Source organism: Pleurodeles waltl, chromosome 2_2 (assembly GCF_031143425.1).
Source record: "Pleurodeles waltl isolate 20211129_DDA chromosome 2_2, aPleWal1.hap1.20221129, whole genome shotgun sequence".
NCBI classification, from domain to species: Eukaryota; Metazoa; Chordata; class Amphibia; order Caudata; family Salamandridae; genus Pleurodeles; species Pleurodeles waltl.
The window spans coordinates 516,883,756-516,907,645 of NC_090439.1; the positions used below are offsets into that span (position 1 = coordinate 516,883,756).

At 43.7% G+C, this 23,890-nt stretch overlaps 1 protein-coding gene across 1 annotated transcript in view; it reads left to right on the plus strand.

The window, feature by feature from the left end:
• The window catches only part of LOC138276528 (histamine H3 receptor-like), a 52,296-nt gene extending 32,157 nt beyond the window's left edge, over positions 1–20,139 (plus strand). Inside the window, exons 3-4 of the mRNA XM_069219200.1 lie at positions 10,678–11,336; positions 18,930–20,139. Of these exons, the coding sequence (XP_069075301.1) occupies positions 10,678–11,336; positions 18,930–18,963 (693 nt within the window). The 3' untranslated portion in view covers positions 18,964–20,139. The remainder of the gene's footprint in view (positions 1–10,677; positions 11,337–18,929) is intronic.
• The last annotated feature ends 3,751 nt before the right edge of the window (positions 20,140–23,890 follow it).

Sequence of the window (23,890 nt, forward strand, 5' to 3'; positions counted from 1 at the left end):
ACAAGATTTCTTCCATATGGTCTCCAATTATATTTTCAAATAAGTCTCTTTAGCATGCTGATGGTTTCCATTTCACCACACTTGGAAATAACATCATCAGTAGCATCTGCCAACTCCTACTGCAACATATCTAAATTCAAAATAATCAGTTATAGTAAAGGGCTATTTTTGAAGGCAACCCAAGAGGAGCATCATTATTAATCAATCAAAATGGGTTGCTTTTAGGGTACTACAATACTCTGTAGAGAACAATGCAGCAATACCCAGGTACTAGGTACTTTTTTAAATAACACATCAGTACATCTCGAAACTTTATACACTACATATGACAACATAATAGGCTCAGTCGAATTACAATTATAAGGCTACTCCATTTTTTAACACTGACTTTTAACATATATTCCAAAACACAGTGAACAACATGGCTGCCATTAGCCAATCCCTTGTCATCGCTTTGTACCAGAGTTGTACACCTGTACCACTGCTGCAACTGATATAGCTAAATATACCATAAAACCTAACTTTCACTTTCTTTACTTGTTGCCAATACTGAAAAGAGTCATCTATTCCCCTACTATGTAATACTGCCAAATTTCACAGAATTCCAGCTGACAGTTTTGCTCTATGCAAAGTACAAAACTCCATAGAAAAAGAAATTGAGTAACATTTTTGCACTCCCTTGACCAACTGCTGGAAAACAAAAACGTTTAAAAAAAAAAAGGGGCCAGGGTAGAGTCACTCTGACCCCTTAATTATGTTGCTGTCCCAGAGGGGACCCCCCCCCCCCCCCAGGGCTAAAAACACTTTTTTGAAAAGATTCTGACACACATTTGTGACAACATCGTGAATTCACAGATTATAATTTTTTTAAAACAAGCGCTGGTTACCGTTTTTGTGTTTTTTAGAAACCCTTGTGTGGGCCACATTCTGGGGGCTTTCATATTTTGGAAGTGGGGGTGTACTTGCCCCCCACACAGCCCCAGCAACTGCCATCTCTCCGCTGTATTTGTCAAAATGGATGTGGGGAGCTGCCCAGCGCGGGGGCCTTACAGCCTCCCCCGCAGCACCGGGGATTGCCACCTCCCTGAGGCTCTTTTCAAATTTAGTGGGGGGGAAGCTGTGTGGATCTCCCCACAGCCCAGGAACCACAGCCTCCTTAAGGCACTTTTCAAATTTATTGAGGGGGCCATGCAGCACCCCTAAACCCGAGGACTATCACCTCCCTGGGGCATCTACCAAATTGAGTGCAGAGGGTCCATGTGCCCCCCCCCCACAGCAGCCCAAGGGTCTGCCATGTCCCTGGGGCAATCATCTAATTGAGTGCACCCTTGGGACTGCCATCCCCCAGGACATAGTGTTTTGCTGTGGTTTGCTGCCGCCAACTCACAGCAAACACTCTGCTCACAGTAAGTAAGAGCATTAAAACAGATCTCCCTCACTGCAAGCAGATGTATCCACTGTCTCTGCAGGAAAGGAGACAGAGGAAACAATTGCTCTCACAGAGAGGGAGCTGCTCTAGCAGCTCCCTCTCTGTGACAGCAATGCTGGTTCCTGCAGGAGGCGGGAATCCAGCTGGGTCCATGGGGCCTTCAGGCTCTCCCCACGATCCACAACTTTGTGACTGGTGCCCGGTCACATGGCCAGGTCCTGGGGTCCCCAGGACCAAGATCGTCTTGGGGAGGGGGGCTGCGTGGTCCCCACCCACCCAAAAAACGAATTAGGCTGCCCTCCTGGGGATGGGATCACCAGGCCTCGGGTGATGGGGTCCCTGGGGGTGAGATTGGCCAGAGGAAAGGGGCCATGCAGCTACCTCCCCAAGAATGTAAATGGTTAGGCGGGCTCCGGGGGATGGTGTCCCCAGGGCCGAGATCAGCCTGAGGAGGAGGACCGCGCAGCCCCATCCAGCCAAAATAATTCAGTGTTTAGGCTGGGCCCCGGAGGATGAGATTCCTGGGGCTGAGATCGGCCTGGGGGGGCACACGGCCCACCTCACCCAAATTTTTTTTATATTTAGGTTGGGCCCCAAGAGATGGGATCCCTATGGCTGAGATCAGCCTAGGAAGGGGGACTGTGCAGGGTTAAGTTGTTATAGGGTTTGGCCGCAGGGACTGGCCACAACCCAGACGCTGCAGCCAACCCTCAATGCGCACACCCGAAGGCCAAGCACAGTACATAGCAGGGGTGGGCAGTTACAGTGCTTGGCTGCTGACATGGAGGGGGCCTGAGTTATAGTTATTAGGTATTTGAAATAACTACAACTATAACTGCTGAATTTCTATGGTTTTGTTTCAGTAAATTCAGAACCTAATTATAACATCCCTGTAATCTTTGTTTTTTTCAGTTAATTTTTAAGGTTTTTTTTAAATTCCATTTCCTAACTATAATGTCCATGTAACCTTAGTTTTTTCAGTATATATATATATTTAGATATGCATATACACACACACACACATAAATATATATATATATATATATATATATATATATATATTTACATTTAAAAGAACAAAGGTTACAGGGACGTTATGGTTAGTCTCACATTTTGAACATACAAAGCAATACAAATTCACGTGTTATAGTTATCTCAAGTAACCATTCCCTAAGGTAATTATAACTTGCGCCCCTGCCATGCACAGTTTTTTCATCAGACATTTTACTGCAAATGTTACATTGATATTGTCAATCATGTTATCAAAGATACCATGAGTGCTGTAATTTGTGGGGTAATTAGTAGAGCGTGAGTTATAGTTACCTTACAGAACAAGTTATAGTTACTTGAGATAACTCTAACTATAACAGGTGAATTTTTATGGTTTTGATTGTTTGAAATGTGACCATAACTATAACATCCCTTTAACCTTCGTTTTTTTACGTGAATGTCTACAGTTTATAAATTCAATTCTCTAAGTATAACGCCCCTGTAACCTTTGTTTTTTTTCAGTGTATTTCTATGGTTCGTTTAATATAAAGTCATTTTCATTACTATACGTTAATCCAACCACCGCCGCCATGCCCGGCAGCAGTTGGCAGCAAGGCCTGTGGCCAGGCGTAATCCCCCATAATCACCGAACCTTGTGCCCTTGCGCCGCATATGGCCTTTGGCCATACATGGTGGGATTGGCCGCAGGTCCTGGCCTGTAGCCAGCTCCTGCAGTAAAACCCCCTAAACACCCAAACCTACACTCCACACAGCTCTGGTTTTGTGAAGCCGGGGCTGGGCGTAGGTCCATGATGACCCCCTCCCCCAGCTGGTTTCAGACCCAGGGAGCCTTCTAAAATGTTTTTTTGGTGAGGGGACCACTCGGCTCCCCTCACCTGGCTCATTTCAGCAATGAAAAACCCATCCCCCAGAGCCCAGATTTAATATATTTATTTCTTTGGGTGAGGAAGGGAGCTTGGCTCCCCTCCCCAGGCTGGTCTTGGCACCGGGAACCACATCCCCTGGGGCCTAGAATTCATATTTTTTTGGAGTGAGTGGGGCCGTGTGGAATCCCTCACTAGGCAGATCTTGACCCTGCAGTCCCCATCCCCCAAGACCTGCCTAAACATTTTATTGTTTTTTGTGAGGGGGTCCACACCAACCCCCTCCCCAGGCTGATCTTGGCCTCATGGACCCCATCCGCTGGGGCCCAGCCTAAACATTTTCTTTTTTTGGGAGGGGTGGCACAAGGCCCGCCCTCCCTGGGCTGATCTTGACCATGGGTACACCATCCCCCAAGGACCCACACAAACATTTAATGTTTTTGGGAGTGGAGGACTGCGCAGCCTGCCTCCCCAGGCCTGTCTCGGCACCAGGAACGTCATCCCCCGAAGTCCGGTCAAAACATTTTATTTTTTTGGGAGTTGGGGAAAGCAGCCCACCTCCAGAGGCCAATCTCAGCCTGTGGTACCACAACCCACAGTACCCGGCCCAAACATTAAAATGTTTCATTTTTTGGGGTGTCAGGAGCCGAGCACCCCCTCTCTAGGTCTATCTCATCCTCATGGAGCACATCCCCAGGGCCTGGCCATGTGACCATGGTGCCCTAAGGGCACCCATTGACAATGTTGGGGACATTGGGGGGAGTCTGTAGGCCCGCAGTCCCAGCCAACTCCCACATTGAGTGAGAGCCAGCATTGCTGTCATAGAGGGGGAGCTGCTAAAGCACTCCGGTCCCTGTGAGAACAATGTTCCCTTGATTTCCCTGCCTGCATCTCTGCAGGCATTGAAACAGTGGAATCCTCTGCTCACAGTGAGGGAAGCTGTTTGACAGCTCTCTCTCACTGGGAGTGGAGTGTTTGCTCTGACGTGGTGGGAGCTGTCAAAGCTGCTCAGGAGATAGCAGGAGTCGGGCCTGTGGGGTCACGGTTTCCAGGGTCATTGAAGGCTCCATGAGGGGTCCTCCTTTAACTTTACAATTTAGACAATTTAGCACTGGGAAGGAAGCAGCTCCCAGGGCAGGGGGTCTGAATTAATTTTGGAATAAGCACTGGGGAGGTGGTTGTCCCCATAGCTACAGGGGGCAGACTGCCTCCTTTATTTTACATTATTAGCCACGAGGTCCTTGTAGCTGCAGATCACACGGTGCACAGGCTTACTGTCTGGGGAGGGGAGGCAAGGACTTACCTTCTCCAAATTTGGACAGTTGGACCATTGGACAGTCTGGGCCACTTGGGTCAACTACCTGTGTTCCAAGGGCCACGCTCATCAGGATGAGAAGGGACCCAGAATACTGGTGAAGCTGAAGTTTGGTGCCTGTTGGAGCAGGGGGAATATTCTGTCGACTCAAGGGAGATTTCTTCATGGTTTCCAGTGCAGGGTGAAGGCAAACAGCCCCCAGAGCATGCACCACCAGGAAACAGTCGAGAAAGCAGGCAGGATTAGGCGCTACAATGTCACTGGTAGTCTTCTGGCTACTTTGTTGCAGTTTTGCAGGCGTCCTGGAGCAGTCAGCGGTCGATCTTTGGCAGAAGTCGAAGAAGGAAGTGCTGAGGAACCCTGATGTATTCTTGCAAGTCGTAATCTGAGGGAAAGCCCACTGGAAAGACCCTAAATAACCCTCAGAGGAGGATTAGCCACCTAGACAGGTATGCACCTCTCATGAGGGGTCTCTGACTTCACCTGCTGGCACTGTCCACTCACAGGCCTCCAGATTGCCCCCACACCTCCAGAAACAAGATTAGCAGAGGTCTGAGACACACTGGAGGAGCCCTGGGCACCACCTCTGGTGTGGTGATGGACAGGGGAGTGGTCACTCCCCTTTCCTTTGTCCACTTTTGCGCCAGAGCAGGGACTGGGGGTTCCCTAAACCGGTGTAGACTGGCTTATTCAAGGAGGACACCGTTTCTTGCCCTTCAAAGCATTTCCAGAGGCTGGGGGAGGTTACCTCTCCCCAGCCTTTAATACCTATTTCCAAAGAGAGAGGGTGTAACACCCTGCTCTCAGAGGAAATGCTTTGTTCTGCCTTCCTGGGCTGCCCAGACCCCAGGAGGGCAGAACCCTGTCTGTGGGGTGGCAGCAGCTGTAGCTGCAGAGAAAACCCCAGAGTACTGGTTTGGCAGTACTTGGGGTCCATAGTGGAGCCCCCAGGATGCATGAAATTGGCTCCCCAATACCAGATTTGGCATGGGGGTCAATTCCATGATCTTAGACATGTTACGTGACCATTTTCGGAGTTACCATTGTGAAGCTACATATGGGTATTAACCTATATGTAGTCCACTCTTATAATGGAATCCCTGCACTCATGAAGTCCGGGAAGTTTGTCCTGGACTATGTGGGGGCACCTTTGCTAGTGTGCCCTCACACACAGTAACGTTGCACCTAGCCTTCAGTGACTCAAGGTTAGACATATCGGTGACTTATAAGTTACCTGGTGCAGTGAAAATGGCTGTGAAATAGTGTGTGCACTATTTCACTCAGGCTGCAGTGGCAGTCCTGAAAGAGTGTTTGTATGAGCTCCTTATGGGTGGCAAAAGAAATGCTGCTGCCCATAGGGATCTCCTGCAACACCAATGCTCTGGGTACAAAGGTCCAATATACTAAGAACTTATAAGGGGGAGCTGGTGTACCAATCTGAATTGGAATATGGAGTCACTAAACTATAGAGAGAGCATAAACACTGGAGTTCTGGTTAATAGAACTTCAGTGACACAGTCAAGCATACTGACAACAGAGTAAAACACACTGACATATAGGCCACAAACTATGAGCACTGGGGTCCTGACTAGCAAGGTCCCAGTGAGACAGTAAAAACACACTGACAAACAGGCAAAAAAGGGGGGGTAACCATACTAGAAGAAAGCCACCTTCCTACACCGTGCATGGGGGTGGTTGGATTAACGTACAGAAATTAACATTTCTTTACGTGAGAAAAAAAATTCACTGAAAAAACTAGAGTGAGAGGGACAATTATAGTTAGGAAATAGAATTAAAAAAGCACAGAAATTCACTTAAAAAAAGAAAGGATACAGGGACGAAATAGTTATGGTCTGAATTTGCTTGCACGAAACCAGAGAAATTCATCAGTTATCGTTAGGGATAGGTCAAGTAACTATAACTCACGACCTAAGGTAACTATAACTCCAAGCCCTCACCATGCACTGCTAATTACTTCAGATATTACAGTACTCATGACAACTTTTATATTGTCAATAAAAATATCAATGAAATATTAGCAGTCAAATTATTGAAGTAAAAACTGTGCATGGCGGGGGCACAAGTTATAGTTACTTGAACTAACTGCTGAATTTCCCTAATTTTGTGCGAGTAAATTCAGAAATGAACTATGATGCCTCTGTAACCCTTGCTTTTTTAATTGTATATATACATATATATGTGTATATATATATATATATATATATATACACATATATATATATAGAAAGAGTGAGAGAGTGAGAGAGATCTATATTAATAATATCTATTGGTGGTTGCTACTAGGCAGTTATAGTTGGACCTAGTTTCTATTGAAAAAGCTGTATTTTGCTTGCCCATATCTTTGGCACTGCTTGACGAATCTTCACGAAAACTTCCAAAACAATTTGACAGTCACTTGAGCTGCTGTCTGGAAAGTGTTTTGGTAATCTGTGAAGTGGGTACAGAGAAGGGGCTGGTGAAATTAATAGTGTTTCCAATGTTAATTCCCTTAGGAATAATTGAACAGCGATAGGGCCAAAACCACTGGATGGAATTACACCAAATTTAGTCCAGAAACAGCCTTTTTGTATTTTGGTGTAAATCTGTTCAGTGGTTTTGGAGAAACTGAAGAAAATCCAAAGTTGTATATATAGGGACGTGAAGGATTCATGACCCCTTCCAATCTTGTGCTGAGATATGTTTGGCTGCCAACACTTCAAACCAGGAAGTGTTGGCAGCCATCTTGGAACTCGGCTTGAGCTGGTTACCAGACAAAAATGGGAACAAAAAGAATAGGGACCACAGTATGTACACCCTGAAGCCTTAGCTCCGATACTGAGACCCCCACCAGAGCAAAAAAGCCTTTTTTTTACATTTTCACCGCGATGCACAGAGGATCCACGGTTCTGGCAAAAAACCTTTTCAAAAAATGAACCCCAGGCTCTCACTATTCATCAGCCCCCCCCACCCCCACATCACTGGGGACACCACCTCCCTGGGGCTTATTTCAATTTAAATGTGGGGGGCCGCTTGGAGCATTCATTGTAATTAATGCAGGGGGCCACCAGTCCCCCGCAGCCTCAGGTACCGCCACTTTCCCCGGGCATATCTGAAAATAGAGATCAGGGTCCATTTCAGACCCCCATTGACCCAGGGACCACCATCTCCCTGGGGCATTTATTTGATCATGTGCAGGGGTGCGGTGTGCCCCCCCCCCCCACTGCTCCAGGGACCACCACCTTCCCAAGGCATTTATAAGATTGTTTGCAGAGGGCTCGCATTTCAGCGATAACACATATTGGGCAAATCATAAACATGAACGTCATAGAAATTATTATAACAATAACCCATTTCTGGGGTAGAGAAAGTCTTCTACAGCAACAGCCTAATCTGAAGATGTACACCACAATACAAAACCTTTCCAAAGACTCAAAGACTAGTCTGCTAACACCCCTACATCATAATTTCTAGAGAAAGTGTCCTTCAGAATGATACTTTGGGCATGAAGAAAGGTTTCATTCACAATAAATAATCTCTATAAGGAAAACAACCAATTGAGTCAATGTATCAGGTGCTGCCTGAAGACTATGGGGAGAGAAGATACACAGAGTGATATGTTTTGGAAGGAGTAATGAGCAAGATTAACAAAACGTCAAAAACTGCATCCATTCTAATGAAATGGTGTCACTTCAGAAATGTTGCACAACTAAACTGCATTAATAAACAAACTTCTAGACATTTAAACAAAGTTGTTTCAACGGCAACAATAATAATTCACCAGCTATGACAATATTGTCTATGAAAATCATTTGCACTGACAAATTATGAAAAGTCTTCGACAACATCTAACTGGAAGAATACTAGTAAAATTACTTTTTTCAAATATGATTTGTTTCAGTCATATAATTGATATAGCTAATTAGACTTCTAAGCAGGTGGCTGTTAAAAAATACAGGTTACGGGTGTCCTTGACTTCCTTTCTATCGAATAACTTTGTTAAGAAGTATATTCCATCTAAAATCTTTTTAAGTAATGTATTTATTTTATGCTAATAGCGCTTGCATGCATACTTATTTAACAAATGTATAAATATAACTCATAATATTTCTGTATCTGTTTGAGTAATTAGTACAAGGGTGGCTGAGCAGTGCCTAAATCTATATTTATTGGTCTCAAAATATACAGTAGAAAACTCTGGCAATTTGCACTTGTCATTTATTGGTTTGTCAAGTACATTTGACTTGGGCAATCGGTCCAAATTATGGCAAAAAAATTTAGACTTTGGAGGTAGATGTATCAATTGGTTACTGTTTGGCGCAGTTGCACACTAACAGGTCTGCCTGTGTTCATTGTGGGAAAGGGGGTAAATGTACCAAGGGACATATTTATGAAAAGTTGGCGCTGCACCTAGTACAATGCCACTTTTCTTGCACCCCTTAGCACCTCCCCTAACACCATGGTAGTGCCATATTTACAGTATAGAAGGGCGCACCATAGTGGTAGTTAGGCTGACTAGAGTCATAATTTGTGATGCTAGTCCAGTGCTTTGCAGGACTAGTGTCATAAATTATGACGCTAATCCTGTACAGTACCCAGAGGCCCATTATAATCAATGGGAGTCTCTTTTTAACACCTGCACTTAGCAGGTGTTAAAAAAATACCAATAACAATGGCGCATCCTTTGTGCCATTTTTACAGCCCCTCAGCACTGGAATGCCCCTATTGAATACATTATGCCTTGCGCAGGCATAGTGTGGTGCAAGGGGTTACAAAGTAGCGCAATGCAAGTATTGTGCCACTTTGTAAATATGGCGTGTGGGAAATGCCAGCTTAATGCCACATTTGTGTCACAATAAATGCTGCAAATGTGGCACAAGGTTGCAATAGGGACTCAGGAATATGCCCCCAAATCTTTTAAGACTGGTAAGGGAGTTCATTAGTGGTGTGTGTGTGTTGCCCCATATTTTTTGCTTACCCTGTATATAGACACACTAAAGAGATATCTAATGTTAAGAGGTCGAGGCATGCCCCGAAACATTGACTTATAGTACTTTCTGCTGATGATGCAGTCCATGTGGCATGCTGAAAATGGCCTCCGACAATTGATAGACTTGTTTGTTTCATGAAAAACATCGGCGCAGATTTAAGAAAAGTGGTGCTTCATGTCATGAAGCACCACTTTTCTTGCAGCCCATTGCGCCCCCCTAACACCACCATGAGTGCGCCATATTTAACATACAGCGCACCATGGCACAGGTTAGGGATGATAGCATCATCATTTTTTATGCTATTATTGTTTTTGCAGGATTAGCACCAACCATTTAGGCACTAATCCTGCAACGTACCTAGAGGCCCATTATAAATAATGGTGTGCCTCCTTTTAACGCCTGCTATGGTGCAGCGTTTTTGCCACACTATCCCCTCATTAACGTAAAATAATGACGCTAACGTGGCGATAGGTGGCGCTAGGCCCTTCAGAAATCTGGGCCTTGGATTTGCAAACCACTGTGTCTAAATCTTTCACAATGGTCTGTACCCCAAATTCACCTAAAACCTTGTCGCATTACATTGAAGGTGCACCAGTTCAGCTTGTAAACATTTTCTAGAACCTAGTAGTGCTTTTTGATTCAAGTTTTAAGTGGGAATATTGTCACAAGGCTAAAGCCTGTCATTATGAGATGGCCATTGAACGTGTTTTTAAATTTTCAAGCAAGCTTGGTTCAAAACCGGTTAAGGAGATGTTAGAGATTATAAAAGTAAGTGCATCTCCTTTGTTATTCATGGGACAGGAATTTAGCCATACAGTGATGCGAATGTAAAATGCTCATTTCTTTTTCTAACTCAGCAATTGTATGGTACTAAGCTTTGTGATATATTAAAATGTTGTTATATTTATTTATTATTGAATTATATTTTAGAGTTATTGTATTGTAGTATAATCTTATGATGCTTGTATATTATTTACTGACTCTTTACTTTTTTACATAACTAAATGCAATAAAGAATTTTAAACATAAAATATTTGAATGTATTAATGTTGAGTACAATTTTGTTTTAAGGCTTCCTATAGAGCTGAACAAAACAGGACTAAACCTGCCTTCATAAAGATGGTGGCTGTATGGTCTTTAGCTTTTCTCCTCTACGGACCAATGATTACATGCTGGGAGTACGTAGCTGGTTACACTAACATCCCGGATGGCGAATGTAATCCCGAGTTCTTCTATATTAGATATTATAGACTTGGTTCTGTTGCTGTGGATGTCTTCATACCACTTGCTGCAATCGTGTATTTTGACTTGAGCATCTACTGCAACATAAGAGCTCGCACCAGAAACAAAGCTATGCAGACTGCAACTGCCTCTGCAAAAACGGAAAGAAAATGGACTTTTGAACAAACAGAAATCAATCTTTCAACACAAGAAATTAGATCAGTCTCATCAACATCTGACCAATGCAAAATCATAACAAGACGGAACTTTATTAATTCATCAATCAGGAAAATAAGATTGCTTTGCTCTGCCTTGCATTCTAATAAAACTGTCGGAGTTGTATTTACAATATCACAGAGCAATCTAAAAAATTCGCGTCTGGCTGCAGATAAAAACATAGCCAAGTCTTTATCTATCATTGTATGTACTTTCTGTGTCTGCTGGATTCCCTTCTTTGGTGTCATGGTAATCCGTGAAATTTTTGGTCATGACAGCATTCCTTTGGTCTGGTATGATATAACAAATTATTTCCTCTGGTTAAATTCATTAATTAATCCTTTCCTGTATCCCCTGTGCCACCCATGTTTTAGAAGAGCGTTTTCTAAACTGCTTTGTCTGAAAAGGAACTCGTCAGGCAATGACAGCAGGAAACCCAGAGGAACTTAAAATATTTGTAAAAAATCACCACCATGATGGAAGCAATTTCATTTTAAGAGGGTGATCGCAGAGCGTGTTGCACGATCTGCCCAAACTTCGTCCTATTTTTTTTTTTTAAAGAGCGTGCCAATGTTTCCATCCTCATTGCATATTCAAATTAATATATCCCAAGAATTCATTTTCCAAGAGCATTCCTGGAAACCACAATTCGGGGGTAGTTTTGGAAAACTCTGAAATTCTAATTAAAATCTTTGTGAAGACAGTTCTACATCCATAGTCGTTTTTTGTGGTGTTTCCTTGTCATTTTCACCATGGAAACAGTTCTACTCATGCCAATCACAAGAGGATGTCTCTGACTATTTCCAGGGCACGCATAGGTCATTTACAAGTTTGCAAATATCAATAAGACTGGGCTATTTCCAATGATTCCATCACTTACCGATAATATTAATTACTCTGAATTTCCCGTTTCCCGAACCAATATTTACTAAAATGAGGTGGTCCAACCTAACCAGGCGCATGCGCTCTTGCCAGAACCTACCAAAAGGGTCAATGCAGCCCACCCACCCAAACCTCCAAGGCCCTCGAACCAATCTGGTGATAAAGAGGCATGGAGCCCATAAGACATGCTGTACGTCCCTTAGCTGAAAAAAGTATGATTGAGGTCCGGTAAGGAACAAGGAGGGCATAAGTGGGGCCGGCTTTAGTGCAGTGCGAGCAGTGCGGATGCACCGGGTGCTGACTTGGATTGGGGGACGCTGACCTCAGGGGGGAGCTGTGTTTAGTAATGACTAATGATGTTCAGTGTGCGTCCAGCCTTCAAGAAACAATTAAAATGTCGAAATACCTCTTGTGATTAATGTTTCTGCTAAGGAGAAGATAGGAGTTTTGTCTAGTGCCAGCTTTGAATCGCCATGAAGTAGTGTAGAGGTTAATATGCCTGCTGAAAACAGCAGAACTATATTTTTCATGTGGATAGCTGAGTGGATTAGTAAAGACCGCCTTTACAAGCATTTTAAACCAAATGAATGTGTGTGAAAGGGAGGCTATGGAGAGATGAGGGGCACATTTCGGGTGTAGTGAGTGAATGCAAGGAGGCAGTCATGTGGTAAGGGGGCACCAAAAAAGACTGTCATACAGGGCATCACCAGAGCTAAAGCCAGCCCTGGGCATAAGTATTGGTACAACAAAAAGGGTATTTGGAGTAATGAAGATTACTGGTAAGTAATGGAATCATTACCTTCTCAACCCTTTTTCAAGTCCCAATACTTACTAATATAAAGATATAGCAAAGCTGAAAAAGAACAACCTGAATCCCCCAGAAAAGAAAGAGTGCCTCAGACTCCTGATCACTGCTCAAAAATGTTATTGCAAATCAAGAAGGCATCACACAGGAGACCAAATTGTTTACCAAGAAAACGCAGCCAGGGCACTTGATCCAAAGGTCAAAGAATCACGCACATTGAATCTGTACTGTGATACAAATGTAGAGGGAGAAGCCGAAGTGGCAGCCCGACAAATGTCCAAAATGGAAACATCTGAGCCTCCACCCAGGAAGCCACCATGTCCCTGGTAGACCTCCCCTGGATACTACCTGGCAGGCATGCATTGTGTGATTCATAGACAAGGGAAATCAGCAACCTTATCCAGCAACTCACTGTGAGTGTAGAAGTCTTTAAACCACAAGGAAAACACCAAAGTTCACAAACAAACTTTTGCACTGATGATCATCCATTGTTCTAGCCAAATAGATTTTCACAGCCTGAAACACTTCCAAGGTGGGCAATACTTTTTTCCTAAGAAGTAGCAGGGGCTGGAAAGAAAGAAGGCAAAGTTATCTCTTGCTGCAGGTGAAAGGAGGAAACACTTTGGGAAGGAACCCTTGCCCCAACTACAGGACAAGCCTGTCAGCGAACATCCTCAAATAGGGAGGCCTAACAGAAAAGGAGCCTAGCCAACAAACTTAAGGGCAGTTGTAATGGCTACCAGAAAAAACACCTTCAAGGAAAAAAACTTAAAATCCTCAGTTTATGGGTTAAAACTGAGGAGACTGCAAGGCCCTAACTACCAAAGGCATATCTCAAGCAAGCACCCTTGACAATTCTGTTTGTTAAAGCAAAGAAAAACTCTTAAGGAGTTGGGAGCCCAAAGAATGAAGTTCAGGCATTCCAAAAAGAGAGCAAACTGCCCTAATGGTGGACCATTAGACCTCTGAGGTAGAAACCGCCAAGCCTTTTTGGAAGGTGTCTTTTAAAAATTGAAGGACTCAGGAAGATGGTCAAAGTGGTAGGATCCAGAGACCTGTCCCTGCACCATTTGAAAAAGGAGGACCAATGATGATTATAAGGTTTTCTAGTGGACAACTTTCTAGGCTGAGCCACAGGAGAGGATAGATCCTGCAACCTCAGACTCCTCCTTTCAAGAGCCATACCGTCAGACACATCTTCCAGCAAGTGGCTGGGTGAAGAATGGGGGCATGGAGGAGACCCAGGTTTGTCAGAAGGACCCACCTCGGCACTGCCACTAGTGGCCTCTTCAGTGGAAGCCAACTCATCCGAGGACAAAAGGGAGCAACTAGGTTGAGAAACACCACTTGCCCGTGCAGCCTCGTTGGATAATCAGAGAGAAGGGATAAAAAAAGGCATACAGGAGCAGAGAGGGCCACAGCTTGGACAGAGAATCCACACCCCAGCAACCTGGGTCTGGGGACCTGGAGAAAAACCTGGTAAGCAGAGAATTCTCTCATAAGGCAACCAGGTTCACCTGGGGTGTGCCGAATTACTCACACAACTGGGCAAAAATACAAGGAGCTAGACAGGAGTCATGGGAAGATGGAAAGACACTGCTAAGCCTGTCTACCTACATATAGCCCTTACCCCGAACATAAACAGCAGAGAGAGACAGGCAATGAGATTTGACCCCAGATTTGAAATGTTAGGGAGGCCAGAGACTAAGACCTTGTCCCGGCTTGCATGTTAATGTAGGACTTGGCCACAGTGTTGTCTGCCCTCACCAACACCACCTTATTGTTGATCAATGGCAAAAAGTGTGCCATCTCCAACCAATTCAAAGATACCCTGCTCTCCTGATGTGACCACCACACCTGAATTTAGAGAATGTCCAAGGTCGCACCCCACCCCAATCTGCTTGCATCCATCGGGACAAGTCGGGGAGAGCAGGAGGGAATCCCCATGCCACCTTCCCGGTATCCAGCCACCACTGCATCAACTGCCAAATGTGGGGACAGACTAAGTAATCCAGTGGATGAATGCCTGGTCTCCAATGTGAAAGCAGATGACATCCGAGGTGAAGCCGTGCCCATGGAACAACAAACATGCAGGCTGCCTGAACAATAAAGGAGGACAACATAGGGACAACCCATAAATCAGCAGATCACAATCAATATAAAACATAACATACATACCATGTAACCCTGAAGGCTCAACCAATCCTGTGCTTTCGCCATTGGCCTCTGGCCCAGAGCCAGCAACAGATCTTGCAACACCTGTGTCCTGTCTTGAGGAACACTGACCATGCCAACTGCTGTCTGGAAATGAGCCCCAATGAACCGAAGATACTGTGTTGGGGCGAGATGTGACTTTGCCCAATTTATAAGAAGGCCAAAGACCTCCAGAGTTCGGCACACCAGTGTAATCTGAGCCTGAAGAATGAACAGCACCAGATGATGGAAGAGCCAGTCCTCAGGTAAGTGTGAATTATCACCCCCAGACCATGTAGATGAACAACTGGGGGGGGGCAGAACCTTGGGGAATACTGTGGTAGAAGTAGCAAGTCCGAAGGGAAGGACACTGAACTGCTAGTGAAGACCACCAAGACAAAAGCGAAGAAACTGCTGATGAGACTTGGAAATGGGAATGTGCAGATAAGCATCCCTTATGTCCAAGGAGGCCAACCATTTGCCTGGATTGGATGAGAGCAATGATCCCCGGCAGAGTGTACATCTTGCAACAAGTTTTCTTCAGGAAGAAATTCAGAAGTTTCAGATTAAAGATGAGTCTGAACTTCCCTGAAGGAATCGGGACAAGGAAGACCGGGCAACCCTTCCCCTGTTGACCAGCTGGAACTGGGACCACAGCATGTTTCTTTTTACGAGGCCCACAATTTCCTATGTAAGAACTAGAAGGTCATGAAAGGCCATGAGGGACTCCACAGGGCCTGACTTAGGAGTGCAGCTATTGAAATTAAGGGAGTAGCCTTACAAGATGATCTGCAGCACCTAGGCATTTAAAACATGTTTTTGCCAGGTTGGAGGAAAAAAAGAAAGACGGACTCCCACTGGGAGGGTGGCATAGTCAGGAATATTTTCCTGCCTTAGGTGCAGGCAGAGACTGAGGTTTTAAAACCTGTTGAGCAGAGAAGGAGGAATTCTGTTTGGGCTTGCCCTGAAACTGCACCAAAGGACCTCAGGAGAGCTTTTTACATGCCACCTTATGGGTGAAGTCAGACTTTTGTTGAAAACAAAAAAGCTGAGCATGCTTCTGATTTTTGAAAGCCTTGTGAAGCATAGCCTCCATATCATCACCAAACAGCCAGCAGCTAGTGAAGGGCATATGTAGCATTCCTGATTTCTGAGTGGAATCCACCTTCCAGTCTCTCAAATAAAGATTGCGGTGAGCTGAAATGGAAGAAGCCATGGCAGAAGCAGAAGTCTTCAAAACATCACAAGAAACTTTGCTAAAAAACCTGGCTTGTGTCTCCATATTGGCATACAGTGCTGCACACTCAACCCCATCCTAGATTGCTGTTGTCAGGGACTGGAAGTCCTTAACGAGGTACTTAGAGGCATATACTGCATAATTTCCGGCACAGAGAGACAAATTCAAGCATGAAAAGCACTTCTTAAGAGACGCTTCCACCTTGCAATCAACAAAGTCAGAAATAGGGACTGCATCAGACAAAATAGAAGGACATCCAGCGAAGTGAGAAAGCAGGGGATCAATTTTGACTGAAGACAGAAACTCTGCATCACCCTTGGCCAGAGAATAGAGGTGAATCAAGAACTTGGGAATATCCGCCTTCTCAGGATGTTTCTATTCCCCCATAAGAATATCCAAAACCTTCTTGTTGACAGTCAAGCAAGTGGGGGAGCGAGAATGAATCTTTTAGAAAAGACCCAAACAAGGACCTGGAAAGTCATCCTCCATAGGGATATTCAGATTGTCACCCCTGAACTGGAAGAGAGCTAAAAGATCTGGTTTCTGGATAAATGTGTAACGGGGCGTAGCTTCAGCAACTGAAGGATCATTCTCTTCATCATATTCCAGGGAAGGCCAAGAAAGGGAAAAGGAGGGGAAAGACAATGCCAATGATGAAACAGAAAAAGTGGGAGAGGATGGGGAGTAAGTAGAGTTCCCAGCATCCTTGGACCTCTGAAAAGCCTCTGACAGCAAAGAAAGCAGGAGGTGGAACTGGTCATCAGAAAGCCCAAAACCCTGAGATGAGGTACCAGGGATATCTTCCCCATGCCTGCACCACCACTTCTCCTGAGGAGCACTGGAGAAAATTGTGTCAAGTGTCCGTATTCTTTCTGTGCTCCATGGTGAACTGAAAATGAAAAGGAAGCAGCGCCCCAATATAAGGCCTACCAGGACCCCAAGTAGGCCAAGTCAGGTCCTGAAAGAAAGTAAAACACCCCACCTGCACAGAAAACATGTGCAAAAGACGATTGCAGCAGCAGGGAGAAGGAAAGGAAAGTCCCTAATGAAATTTAAAAAATGAGATTTCTCATAGCATGACTATGATGCCTTTCTATTTTTTTTAGAGAAAAAGGACAAATGATTAAAATAATAAAACGAGCAGAGAGACTACCAACACATACCAGGACTCAAACCTACAACCTACAGAGTGACAGGCCTAGGGATTAACCATTAGGCAATTGGCGACTCTACAACTACATGGAAGTCCTCCAGCCACAGTGGGGGCACTAAATAGAAGACTCATCCTGATGTACAACCCACTAAGTGACAGGCCAAGAGATTAATCACTCGGCAAGAGGCGACTCTGCAACTGCACGGCAGTCCTTCCACCACAGTGGGGGCACTAAATAAAAGACTCATCCTGATGTACAACCTACTGAGTGACAGGCCAAGAGATTAACCATTAGGCATTAGACATGATAGTCCTCCCGCCACCGTGGGGGCAGTAAATAGAAGGCTCATCCTGACCAAGCCAGTGCAGCAGGCAGGAAGTGCTGCTTGTTGGGTTAAGCCTTTCTGGACTACAGTTTTACAGGGAAAGAATGGAGCCTCCTGGCACCACACACATGAACTGCAAAGCGTGCTGTGCAAAACAGCAAACAATGCGTCGGTCAACTGCTAGCGGCTGCATTCACCCGCTGCACAGCAGACGTCCAGTCAAAGAGCCCCATTCCCACAAAGGTGCGAGAGGTAGTGTGTCAGCCTAGGGCACAGATCCAAGGAGGTAAGCACCCACAGGCAGTAAGGAGCACCCAGAGCTGTCCCACCAGAGAAGGATTGTATAAAAAGGAAGGCCCAGCATTCCTATGAACCAGGGAGACCGCAAGGGGAAACCAACCCCAACTCCGGGCACAGGGCCCAGCACAGTAGCTAAATTGACCAAGGAGTTACAAAACGGGGGAGCCATAAAAACCACCTCCAAGATGCCCTGCCTCCCAGGGCTTACTTATTGGAAAAGGCTCAAAGGACCATAGGTGGTTGCTGGAGCAGATGAAGAAATCCGGATGTCTTCTGGACTCCATGCCTCTTTAACACCAGATTGGTGGGAGTTGCTTGAAGGTTAGCTGAGGGTTTTTGCATTAAGCCAATCATTGAGCCTTTTGATGGGTTCTGGCCAGGGCACATGTGCCTGGGCAGAGGTGGAATATCTCATGTTAGTAAATATTGGAATAAGAAAAAAAGGTTGAGGAGGTAAGGTTTCCAAGGCATCCGTGCCCTTGCATCCGACTATGCACTGATAGAAGTGTTACATATTCATACTGTCATGTCCTACTGGGTAACATTGATCACATGTAAATCAACTAATAGACACAATTATCTTTAGTGAAATGCCAGAATCCATGAATTGGGAAATGTTGAAATTAAATATGAAAATGGCTTTGTGCTTCTGAACCAGTTTTTCTCTCCTTTTATGTAGTGTGTTGCCAATGGAAATAACTAAGGGCCATAGTTAGATTTTCAGTGGATGGATTACTCCGTCACTACCCGTCCCCGAAATCTAAATCAAGCCCTAAACCTTCTTTTGTCAACGAGGTTTCTGTGGGTGAAAAACTAAACATTTATAATGCTTTTATTAGTTATGTAACAATATTGTTTCATCAGAACTGCTTATACGATGTGTACTACATTCCTTTATAAAAGTATCGTATGTCTCATCATCTTTCTCCCTCTTTCTTTTAAAGGTGATTGCTTGTCTTAAATCACCATCATTTTCTTCTTTATTCACAGCAATGTTCTTATTCCGCTCTTAAGAGAGAGATAGAGGGAACACAAGGTGAAGCATCCGAAGCATCAGGCATGAATGACTGACCGAAATGTGTACAGCAGTGACTGCTATGAACATATTCTGAATAACAGAAACTAGTTAATAATAATTTGAGACCGTATTTCCATTAATTAGCCATCTGGAGGGAAACGTTTCTCTGTCTACAGAATGTAATTTTTTGTTCCTATATCTGTAAAGAGTAATCGAGTATTGATTTAATCCTGGTTCACTTTGTCCTGGTTCACTTATTTTACTAGAGAATGCCACTACTAGGCTAAGGTCAATAATGATGTGTGGTCTCAGCTTACAAAAGTAATCATTGATCTAGAAATGAAGAGAAAATTTCAAAATTGCACAATGCATATGTCACCTTTTTCAGGTCCTCACATTGTACCATATTTGATGGATTGCTGTTGAAAATGTTTTTCTGAACTTGAACTCATCTGAGCCTCTGAGCATCCTAAATCCTATGTTTGGAGCCAAATTACATAACGGCTCATGTTTACGACTATAAAGAAGAAGTAACCGATGAAAATACTCTATGAAGAAATGCACATGATGGAGCAAAAACACACTTTGCATCGTGTTCATAGATAATAAGGGGACTAAGTAAATAAACTTTTTTAAATCGTTAATGTTTCGGTCCTAATTTTATAGAACCTCGAAGCACATCTTAAAATGTTTGTTATTGAATGTGGTCAGATATCATCAACACATTATACAAGCAACATATTTAATTAGTAAGCATATGAGAAAGAAGCAGTAAAGGTAAACATTCATTAAAGAAAATAATCTGTCGAATGGCCATATTTTGCATTTCTATTCACAGACACTTGGGGTGCTAGCTGATAATAAGTGCTAGTTCACATTCTGTAATGGTTAAAGGCAAATTTGTATTCTCTTATGCCTTGTGCCTCTAATGTTTCGTTGAATGTCATTATCATCAAGTCATCAGCTGTGATATCTACACAGAAATAAAACTCAAGTCGAGCAGGGAATTGACAATGAGTAAGGTAGTTAGGTTGTTGCATTTTGGAATTGTGCAGCAGAGATGAAAATGCTATTTTATTCTTCAGTTTGCTCTGTAGATCAGTGCCCTACCAGTCAAAGCGATACTGCTACTTTATTAAAAGATTTAGGGCCTGATTTAGATTTCAGCAGACCGGTTTATCCCCCACAACGATGACAGATATCCCGCCTCTCAAAATCTCATTATTCCCTATTGAATTTATATTTTGGAGGATGGGATATTTGTCACTTTTGTGATGGAGTAATCCATCCTCCAAAATCTAAATCAGGCCCTTAGGTGGTTATTTCGAGTTTGGCAAAGCACACAGTATGCTAAACTGACTGTTCGCTGTTGTTGAAGCAGATACGCTAAATAAGAGAATTATTAATGATGTTTATGTGTTTACTAATGAGAAATGCGTAGAGAAATTAATTATAGAGAAAGTAATGTGCACGTTTGACATTTGTGCCCTTGGGGTATGATCACCATGTGTACAAATATAACTGGGACTATATGAAATAATGAAAATATATGAGAAAAATGTAGTAATATGTCATATTGGAATGTATAACCTGTGTTTTACTTCAACTTGTAGTGATAACTTAGCCGAACTTAAAGGCCTAGTCTCCCTGGGCCTCGCACTGAGAGCAGAAACAATAACCGCGTTTACAAAGAAGCTGCTAGCTTTGACCCACCCGATGTTAAAGTTGCTTAGCTAGAATTTTCTGCAATGTACCAGCAGACAGGAGATGATGAAGACAATTTAATACAATTATGTGTAGAGTAGGCTAAATGTACTTTCCCAGGACTTGAACAATGAAGGCACTGACTGAAGAAGAACATGCAACAATTTCGATACCTGAAGAGACAGATGATGAGTACATTGTAAAGTGGACTAATCCACATCTTGTGAACGAACTGATACTGAAATTAGTAGATTCGGTAAACCAATACTATAGGTTAAAGTTATATCTGCTGACTGACTGACCAATTAGGAATTAGAGGGACGGACTGGGAGACCTTAATAAAAAGTCATGACAAGGGGCTAAAAACTTCAGATGATGCAGGAGACTTTAGGCGGATGTGATGGGAGAGTTGATGATGTCAGGAGACGCTGTCTGAGGTGCTGTCGTTAGGCTCATGCTCTGTGAGCCTAATGCGTGGCTGACTAATTGATGACCTGAAGACGAACACTGACTTGTTGCTGATCCATCCTGGATAGGTAGCTATGAAATGTGATTGACTATTTTTTTGTGCTTTTTCTTCTAGGTACCAACTGCGCTGATGATAGAAATTCTCACTTAGATAGATCTTTTTCCAAATTAATGTTTTCTCTAAAATGTTTTTGCATGAAGACCCACATGCTGATGCTAATCTTGGATAGATAGGCTGTTAAGGATGACGTTGACAGTGACAATTGACTGACAAACGTAATTGCTGAACTCTGCTTTTAATGCTGGTATTCTTGGCTTATGGAATTGCGTTTTCGCATATGTTGTTCTTGAAGTGATGATGTTTTCCATTAATTAATTAATAAATTGAGTAAATTGAATAAAGATTGAACTTACTGAGGACTTAGAGTTGTAAACAATAGGGACATAAAAATTGTTAACCCATTACCGAGTTGTGGTTATTCATGAGTAGTTGATTCTTCAAAAATGTTTCTTGGTTATTGATGTTAATTATAGATCTAGTAATCATTGCATGACTAGGATACTCCATGCGATTCAAAAGGTTCATCGACCTCTACGCGTCCCCTTGTAAGTTTTCTTACTAAGGACCAGGCGCCCTAGCAGGTTTTGGTAGCAGCTTGATGGTTAGTTTCCTTGGAGAACTAATAATGTGGTGATTATTGGTTATGGTGGTAGTTTAAGGTTGGGTTAGTTGTTCGTATTTTATGAGGTTTGAATTTTGTTTTTCTGAAATGGCAATTGTAGCAAAGATGATGTCCCCTTAAGCCCAGAAATGACTTTCCCAGATCCTGGATCCCGCTAGCAAGATGGATATGTTCTCGTCGTTTATTGTGATAGTGTGAAAGTGGTAGGTTGCGCTTGTACATTGTTTGAGAATTTGGACAAATTGCGAATGGGTTTATATGAGATGAAGCTGTTACCGAGACCAGCACAGTTTGAGGCTTTCTTGGTTTGGGAGCTGGTGGCCAGACAGCAACAAGAGATTAAATTCATGAGGAGAATGAAAAGAGTAGAAAAATCCTTAGCTGAAGCTAGGTGGGATTGGGAGCTGAAAAGGTGGAGAACAGAGACGCTACAGGGAATTAAATTGTTTTCTGCAATTACAGAGGAAGACGAGACAGAGAAAGAAGATAATGCTAAAGAGAGTGAGAGTGTGGGGACAAAGAAAAAGAAGAAGCCTTATGTAGACGATAAGGACTCTGATGATGAGGACCTTATTACACAGCGGTTGAGGGATCAACCTCCACACTTTGGGACTTATTTAGGGGGTCCGAGTACTAGTGCCATTACAACTGCTCCAGCACAAGCATCGGAAACAGAGGGGGCAGTACAGACAGACAGTGGACAGATACCAGGGGTAGTGCAGAGTACACCTAATGCAGGGACTACTACTGTGGTCCAAATGCAGATGCATCCACCATCGATACAGAGAATTTATCCAGATGTGCCAGTCCTTGAGACGATTTCGAATTTAGTGGTGCCGTCGGAGCAAGTGCTCCAGAGGCCAATGCTAGTCCAGACAGAGCCGACTCCAATGTTCTTGCCTGCTGCACGGCCACAGGGTTTGCCGAAGTTTACACCGATAGGAACACAGTCAGATATTACACCGGTCATGAATCAGGCAATGGGAGTAACTCTTTCACAAGGTGCGAGCGTCAGGGCAGCTCGAGATGCAGTATTGCTACAGATTACTGTTGGTCCAGCAGTACTCTTATTCGCGCAAAAGAAAGCGAGTGTGGGAGATCAGAGTGAAATGTCACAGAGTCTTGTGAGAAGGGGAGTGAGTGATCCTGGGCAGATGATGTCGTCTGTGGGTCAGACTTTCAATGGATCTAGACCGTTAATGGATCTTAGTCCACTTGTAGCACTTCCAGATGCAGTAAATGGCCTGAATGCAAGTCAAAGTCTGAAACTTTTGATGCCGCAAACTCCAGGTGCAGTGATGCAACATGTACCAGTGCCAAATGCAAGTAACATCTCATTACAGGGATTGTCAGCACAGCAATTGAGTGAATGGTTAGACAGTCTAAATACACCTCAAAATACATTCAAGAGTGAAGAGCAAATAAATTGTGTGAGGTTAAATATAGAAGCAACCGAGTTAGTTGAGGGAACAATGGGTGTGAACAGGTTAGAGTCCTACACAGACGAAGAGCTGAGGTATTTGTGCCCAAAGATTACAAAAGAAGTGAGCAAAATACATCAGAAATTGGCAGAGCCAGTAGAGAAACATGACCATGAGATTGAGAAAACAAAGCATTTGAAAAGTAGTTACAGGTTAGATTTTTTGGCAAAGTATTTTGAACAGATGAGATCAGCAGGAATGAAGGCTCACTTGAAAGAATTGCTGCAGAGTGCTCAGACCTGGGACCTGGGGAGCATTAGAGAAGTGGGAAGGTAGATGGGCAAAGAAGAAGGATAAGCAGAAGCGGGATTCACAAGAGGGGTCTGAAGATGTTCAGAAAGAAAGGGAGTCAGTAAAGATGCTTCCGATGAGAGAGATTCCAGGGGGGCAGTTTGTTCATGTCCCATGGCACAGGAGTGATATATTGTCATTCACAAATGATTACCCCAAACTGAGAGAGAAACTGGTTGAGTGGTATCAGGAGACAGACAGGTTTGTGAAACTTACTAAATGTTTGTGGGAGGACTTAAACACATTGTTTGAGATAGTGGTCCCAGATGATTTGTGGGTCGAGTGTAAGAGAGCAGTGGATTGGCC